Source organism: Cebus imitator, unplaced genomic scaffold (genome assembly GCF_001604975.1).
Source record: "Cebus imitator isolate Cc_AM_T3 unplaced genomic scaffold, Cebus_imitator-1.0 Scaffold178, whole genome shotgun sequence".
NCBI lineage: Eukaryota > Metazoa > Chordata > Mammalia > Primates > Cebidae > Cebus > Cebus imitator.
The window spans coordinates 4,166,469-4,175,222 of record NW_016107493.1 but is presented as its reverse complement, the minus strand read 5'-3'; the positions used below and the strand labels follow the sequence as shown (position 1 = coordinate 4,175,222).

General features: G+C 35.2%; 1 protein-coding gene across 1 annotated transcript in view; it reads left to right on the top strand.

The window, feature by feature from the left end:
• The window catches only part of C2CD6 (C2 calcium dependent domain containing 6), a 173,435-nt gene that overhangs the window by 28,038 nt on the left and 136,643 nt on the right, over nucleotides 1-8,754 (top strand). Inside the window, exons 6-7 of the mRNA XM_017545166.2 lie at nucleotides 992-1,097; nucleotides 7,281-7,359. Of these exons, the coding sequence (XP_017400655.2) occupies nucleotides 992-1,097; nucleotides 7,281-7,359 (185 nt within the window). The remainder of the gene's footprint in view (nucleotides 1-991; nucleotides 1,098-7,280; nucleotides 7,360-8,754) is intronic.

Below are 8,754 nucleotides of genomic sequence, written 5' to 3'. Positions count from 1 at the left end.
GAGATCACTTTTTACAATGACATGCAATTATTTACTAGAGAGACTTCTCATGCAGAGATGATTAGTGTCACATGGCATTAAAAATGCATACTCACTGCAATAGCAACAATAGGTGACTACGAAATTATTACAGTCGTACAGTATGAACTGCAGTTAATTTATTCAGTTATGATTTAATACAGCATCCTTATGTTTGCTTACATTTCTCTCAATTGCAAATGGTACCATGTATAATCTCTATGTGCATGTTTGTGTCTCCCCTCAAATTCATATGTTAAAATCCTAATCCCCAATGTGATGGTATTTAGAGGTAGTGCCTTTGGAAGATAATTAGGGTTGGATTAGGTCATGAGGGTAGGATGTTGTAATGATGGGATTAATGCCCTTATAAAGAGAGAGAGACACACAAGATACATCTCTTTCCACCAGGTGAGGATGTAAGAAGGCCATTTGCAAACAAGGAAGACTATTCTCATCAGACACTGGATCTGCCAGCACCTTGATCTTGGACTTCCCAGCCTCTAGAACTATGAGAAATAAATGTCTATTGTTTAAGTCACTCAGCCTATTGAATTCTGTTATAGCAGTCCAAACAGACTAAGCAATATACTTTAAATACTAAGAGTAATAGTTTATATATTGAATAATTTCTATAACATGTGTGTATAGCCAAAGTAATGATAATAAGCCCATTGTATACATATCTATGATTCAGGTTAAGGAATACACCACCACTAATATCAGAAATATGTTTTGTGTACCCTTGTGAGATTACATCCCTCTCCCTAACTATCCCCAGGTAACTAGTACTTTGTTTTTTGTTGTAATCATTCCCTTTCCTTTGACGGTATCCCTAGACAATATCTTGTTAATTTGTCTCTTTTAGAACATTTTATATATGGATCACATTGCATATATTCTTCTGTGAACCATGCCATATATTTTCTTCTATCACTTGCTTTTTTCATTCATAACTGATTTCTTTCTTTAGGCTGGAAAATATGAAAAAAGAATATAGAAATCTGAATACATGGATAGACAAAGCTAACTATTTAGAAAGCATTCTAATGCCAAAATTGGAACCTAAGGATCCTGAGGTAAATGCATTTACCTATATATAGATTTTAATACTTTTTGTTAAGAATGAGATTGTGATAATTAAAAGTAATCAAATTTTTTGTCCATGATATATAAAATCCTTTTCATGGATCAGGTACTTACCTGTTTCAATAGTATATCATTCAATGAATATTTATTGATAATTTATAAGGTTTTAATTTATAAGGTTTAATAGTTATTGATAATTTATAAGGATATAATTCATATACCATACAAATGACCCATTTAAAGTGTACAACTCAGTGGCCTTTAGCATATTCACTGAGTTCCATATCCAACACCACAGTCAATTTTAGAACATCTTTATTGGCTGCAAAAGCAACCCATACCCTTTAGCCAATACCTCCCAATTTTTCTATCCCCTCCACGAGCCCTAGACAGCAATTAGTCAACTTTCTAACTCTATAGCTTTAGCCTTTTCTAGACATTTCATACAAATGGAATCATACAATATGTTGTCCTTTGTGATTTGCGTCTTTGGCTTGCCATGCTTTCAGGTTTCACCCCTGTTGTAGAATGTACCAGTACTTCATTGTTTTCTCTCTCCAAATAACATTCCATTATTTAGACATACCACATTTTGTTTATGCATTCATCAGCTAATAGGCATTTAGGTTGTTTCTACTTAAAAGCTACTATGAATAATGCTGCTATGAACATTTATATGCAAGTTTATGTATAAACAAATGTTTTTAATTCTCTTGTGTATATATAAAGGAGTGAAAGCTGGATTGTGTGATAATTCCCTGTTTAGATTTATGAGGAACTTTTAGACTGTTTTCCACAGCAGCTACATCATCATACATTCTAACCACCAATGTATGAAGTATCAAAATCCTCACCACCCCTTTTTTTAATTTTAATAATTATTATTATACCCATCCTACTGGGTTTGAAGTGGTATCTCATTGTGGATTTGATTTGCATTTCTCTAATGAATAATGATGTGAACATCTTTTCATGTGTTTACTGGACATTTGTATATCTTCTTTGGATAAAATTTATTCAAATTCTTTGCCAATTTTAAAATTGAGTTATTTTTCTTTTTATTGTTAAGTTGTAAGAGTTCTTTGCATATTCTGGACATTAAACCCTTATCAGATATATGAGCAAGATTTAACATTTAGAAATACATTCTAACATAAACACATTGAACTGGAAATAAAAGATTCATAGCTCTCTCAATGGATACATAAAACATTGGCTACAATCACAGTTCTAAAATGTAGTAACATATTGATAGTTTCATGTATTAAATGCCTCAATGATAATTGGGCAGAGTTGTATTGCTGTAGGATAAACTGATTAGTATTTACCAAGACACTATTTATACTTTAGGGATACTTTGAAGGGCTTTTTATTAAAAGGAGTAAGAACTTTGGGTTCTTATTAAAAGATCAGTATTTTACAGCACCTTTACCTTATAATTCTCCTTGGAATTTCGTAAAAAGACACATCACTTTTAACTCATAGGGCATAATGTATTCTAATAAAAAAAAGTATTCTGTCTGTTTCCTGGGGATATCCTCTCATACTCCCTGAAGATATAATATTATGTAATTTATCTTATAATATTTATCTCCTACATTCATCATTAAAATAGTCTATCATTTTCGGATAGTCTTTCTTTGAAACATCAACTCCTAGCCAGAGTATATGGCTCCTTAAATTAATGCTCTTTGGGAAATAAAATCCTTTATGAACAAGCAATTGCTTAGAGATTTCATCACCACCAGGCCTGCTTTACAGGAGCTGCTGAAAGAGGCACTAAACATAGAAAGGAACAACCAGTACCAGCCACTCCAAAAACATACCAAATGGTAAAGAGCATTGATGTAATGAAGAAACTGTGTCAACTAATGGGCAAAACAACCAGCTAGCATCAAAATGGCAGGATCAAATTCACACATAACAATATTAACCATAAATGTAAATGAGCTAAATGCCCCAATCAAAAGACACAGACTGGCAAATTGGACAAAAAGTCAAAACCCGTTGGCGTCCTGTATCCAGAAAACCCATCTCACATTCAAGGATACACATAGGCTCAAAATAAAGAGATAGAGGAAGATTTACCACGCAAATGGAGAGCAAAAAAAAAAAGCAGGAGTTGCAATCCTAGTGTCTGATAAAATAGACTTTAAACCAACAATGATCAAAAGAGACAAAGAAAGGCATTACATAATGGTAAAAGGATCAATACAACAAGAAGAGCTAACTATCCTAAATATATACACACCCAACACAGGAGCACCCAGATACATAAAGCAAGTTCTTAATGACCTACAAAGAGGCTTAGACTCCCACACAATAATAGTGGAAGATTTTAAGACTCCACTGTCAATACTAGACAGATCAACAGGACAGAAAATTAACAAGGATATCCAGGACTTGAACTCAGACCTGGAACAAGCAAACCTAATAGAAATTTACAGAACTCTCCACCCTAAATCCACAGAATATACATTCTTCTCATCACCTCATCACACCTACTCTAAAATCAACCATATAGTTGGAAGTAAACCACTCCTCAGCAAATGCAAAAGAATGGAAATCATAACAAACAGTCTCTCAGACCACAGTGCAATCAAATTAGAACTCAGAATTCAGAAACTAACTCAGAACCACACAACTTCATGGAAACTGAACAACTGGCTCCTGAATGTTGACTGGATAAACAATGAAAGGAAGGCAGAAATAAAGATGTTCTTTGAAACCAATAAGAACAAAGACACAACGTACCAGAATCTCTGGGACACAGTTAAAGCAATGTCTAGAGAAAAATGAATAGCAATAAATGCCTGCATGAGAAGTAAGGAAAGATCTAAAATCGATACCCTATCATCAAAATTGAAAGAACTAGAGGAGTAAGCTCAAAAAAACCTCAAAAGCTAGTAGAAGACAAGAAATAACTAAGATCAGAGCAGAACTGAAGGAGATAGAGATGCAAAAACCCTTCAAAAAACCAATAAGTCCAGGAGCTGGTTTTTTGAAAAGATCAACAAAATAGACCACTAGCTTGATTAATAAAAAAGAAAAGAGAGAAGAATCAAATAGATACAATAAAAAAAAATAAAGGGCTATCACCACTGATCCCACAGAAATACAAACCACCATCAGAGATTACTACAAACAACTCTATGCACATAAACCAGTAAATCAGGAAGAAATGAATAAATTCCTGGACACTTGCATCCTCCCAAGCCTAAAAGACAAAACCCTGAATAGACCAATAACAACGGCTGAAGTTGAGGCAGCAATTAATAGCCTACCAACCAAAAAAGCCCAGGTCCAGATGGGTTCACAGCTGAATTCTACCAGACATACAAAGAGGAGCTGGTACCACTCCTTCTGAAACTATTCCAAACAATCCAAAAAGAGGGAATATTTCCCAAATCATTTTATGAGACCAACATCATCATGATACCAAAACCTGGCAGAGACTCAACAAAAAAACAAAACTTCAGGCCAATATCTATAATAAACATAGATACAAAAATCTTCAATAAAATACTGGCAAACCGATTGGAACAGCACATCAAAAAGCTTATCCATCACAATCAAGAAGGCTTCATCCCAGGGATGCAAGGCTGGTTCAACATACACAAGTCTATACACGTAATTCCATGTAAACAAAAACAAAGACAAAAACCACATGATTATCTCAATAGATGCAGAGAAGGCTTTGACAAAATTCAACAGCACTTTATGCTAAAAACTCTTAATAAACTAGATATTGATGGAACGTATCTCAAAATAATAAAAGCTATTTACAACAAGTCCACAGCCAGCATCATACTGAATGGGCAAAATCTGGAAGTATTCCCTTGAAACCTGGCACTAGACAAGGATGCCCCATCTCACCACTCCCATTCAATATCGTATTGGAAGTTCTAGCCAGAGCAATCAGGCAAGAAAAAGAAATAAAGGGTATTCAATTAGGAAAGGAGGAAGTCAAATTGTCTTTATTGGCAGACGACATGATTGTATATTTAGAAGACCCCATCATCTCAGCCCAAAATCTTCTGAAACTGATAAGCAACTTCAACAAAGTCTCAGGATACAAAATCAATGTGCAAAAATCACAAGCATTCTTATATACCAATAACAGACTTAAAGAGAGCCAAATCAAGAATGAACTGCCATTCACAATTGCTACAAAGAGAATAAAATACCTAGGAATACAACTAACAAAGGATGTAAAGGACCTCTTCAAGAAGAGCAACAAACCACTGCTCAATGAAATAAGAGAGGACACAAACACATGGAGAAACATTCCATACTTGTGGTTAGGAAAAATCAATATCATGAAAATGTCCATACTGCCCAAAGTAATTTATAGATTCAATGCTATCCCCATCAAGCTACCAATGGCCTTCTTCACAGAACTGGAAAAAACCACCTTAAGCTTCGTATAGAACCAAAAGAGCCCACATAGCCAAGTCAATTCTGAGCAAAAAGAACAAAGCTGGAGGCATCATGCTACCTGACTTCAAACTATACTACAAGGCTACAGTAATCAAAACAGCATGGTACTGGTACCAAAACAGATATATAGACCAATGGAACAGAACAGAGGCCTTGGAGGCAACACTATACATCTACAACTATTTGATCTTTGACAAACCTGACAAAAGCAAGTAATGGGGAAAGGATTCCCTGTTTAATAAATGGTTTTGGGAAAAAATGGCTAGTCTTGTGCAGAAAGCAGAAACTGGACCCCTACCTGATGGGTTAATTTTAACCTGGAGTTAATTTTAATCCATCCACCAGATAGATTAAAATTAACTCCAGATGGATTAAAGACTTAAACATAAGACCTAACACCATAAAAACCCTAAAAGAAAACCTAGGCAAAACCATTCAGGACATAGGCATAGGCAAGGACTTCATGACCAAAGCACCAAAAGCATTGGAAACAAAAGCCAAAATAGACAAATCTGATCTAATTAAACTCTAGACCTTCTGCACAGCAAAAGAAACAATCGTTAGAGTGCATCGGCAACCAACAGAATGGGAAAAAGTTTTTGCAATCTACCCATTTGACAAAGGACTTATATCCAGAATATACAAAGAACTAAAACAGATTTACAAGAAAAAAACAAACACACCCATTCAGAAGTGAGTGAAGGATATGAACAGACACTTTTCAAAAGAAGATGTATATGAGGCCAACAAACGTGAAAAAATGCTCATCATCACTGGTCATTAGAGAAATGCAAATCAAAACCACATTGAGATACTATCTCACACCAGTTAAATGGCAATCATTAAAAAACCTGGAGACAACAGATGCTGGACAGGATGTGGAGAAATAGGAACACTTTTACACTGTTGGTGGGAGTGTAAATTAGTTCAACCATTGTGGAAGACAGTGTGGCGATTCCTCAAGGACATAGAAATAGAAATTCCATTTGACCCAGCAATCCCATTACTGGGTATATATCCAAAGGATTATAAATCATTCTATTATAAAGACACATGCACACATATGTTCATTGCAGCACTGTTTACAATAGCAAGTACTTGGAATCAACCCAAATGCCCATCGATGATAAAATGGACAGGGAAAATGTGGCACATTTACACTGTGGAATACTATGCAGCCATAAAAAACGATGAGTTTGGGTCCTTTGTAGGGACTTGGATGAATCTGGAAACCGTCATTCTCAGCAAGCTGACACAAGAACAGAAAATCAAACACCACATATTCTCATTCATAGGCAGGTGTTGAACAATGAGAACACATGGATGCAGGGAGGGGAGCATCACACGCTGAGGTCTGTTGGGGGGCTAGGGGAGGGACAGCAGCGGGTAGGGATTTGGGGAGGGATAACATGGGGAGAATTGCCAGATATAGGTGAAGGGATGGAGGCAGCAAACCACATTGCCATGTATGTACCTATGCAACAATCCTGCATGTTCTTCACATGTACCCCAGAACCTAAAGTGCAATAAAAAATATAATAATAATAATAATAATAATAATAATGCTCTTTCAATTGCTTTTCTCACAAAACCATCTCCCTCTTATCTTCTTTAAATTTGGGTTGGGTGGGAAGTTATATTGTATTAAATGTAGCTATGAAGGCAGAGGAAAATGTTTTAGTTTTTAAAATATTTTTCCCAATATATTTTCTTTTTTCTTTTTTTGCTTCTAGGAAACTAATATGGATGAGGCATCTGAAAGCACAGAAAGTAATCCATCTGAAGAGGAACTTGAAAATGTTATAGCAGTAGGTAAGAAACTTATTTGATTTTTTTGTTTACTATTAAGATAATTGAAATCAAAGTGATTATGTAGCAAAAAGACAATTAGTAATTTGCTTTAAAGAGATTTCTTTTTTGTTGGTAAATAAATATGCATTTCGCTATAGTTTTGGCATATGGTGGGTGTGATACTTTCAAAGAAAAGTCTTAGGCCCTATTAAGAGTTTTTAAAAGTTTTAATTCTGCTTTATTTTATTTTTAAATTTTATTTTATTATTATTATTATTATTATTATTTTTGAGACCGGGTCTAGTTCTGTTGCCCAGGCTGGAGTGCAGTCACACAACCACAGCTCACTGCAGCCTTGACCTCCTGAGCTCAGTCTTCTCACCTCAGCCTCCCAAGTAGCTGGGACTACAGCCACACGCCACCATGCCTGGCTAATTTTGTATTTTTTTTCATAAAGACAGGATTTTGCCATTTGCCCAGGCTGGTCTCAAACTCCTGAGCTCAAGCAATTCTCCTGCTTTGGCTTCCCAAATTGCTGGGATTACAGGCATGAGCCACCACGCTTCACCAGTGCTCCTTTACTTTTTTAAGGAAGAGAAAAATGTTAAATATTAACTATGACCTGTGAAAAAGCATTTTTATTAGGCATTGTGAACTAGAGCTATTGGTCTCTTTTATATAGAGGAGTGTGTTTATGGAGTGTGTGTATGCGCATGTGTAAAAGAAAGTGTGGTAGAGGAAGAAGGAAATTAGATTAGCATTACATTTGAGAATTTATCACAAAGTATCAGTAAGAGATTTAATAAATGAACTGTTCATGCAGTCTTTTAAAAATCTCTTAAATTCACTAAGAAAGCAAGTTAGAGTATAGTACTACACTTTGAAATACACAATAATACAATGTAAAGTCTTGGATTCTGCAGGTATGGAATAATGATTTATTGTTGTAAGACTTTTGCCATGGGTTAATCATCTCTTTCCTCTCTACTTCTAGCTACATCAGGCTTTTGAAAGATTGATTTCCTAACTTCTGGAATCTACCAGCCTATACTACCTCTTTAGCTAACTCTTTACCTGAAACATTCAAGTTTTAGGTATAGGATAATCACAGTTCCTCTCTTCAATATCACTGGAAGAATAGAGGGTAACCTTCCTCAATCACCGGTGGTTGCCGTCGTTTTTTCTGTTACTTTTTTTCCACTTACTCAAAAGTTGGTTGCATATATATTTACAATTGTTATATCCTCTTGGATATATTGATCCTTTATCATAATATAATGACCTTTTTGCACCTTTTTACAGTTTTTGACTTGAAGTCTGTTTTTTTGTATGAATATGGCCACTCCTGCTCTCTTTTGGTTTCCATATGCATGGGATCTCTTTTTCCATTCCTTCACTTTCAGCCTATGTGTGTGT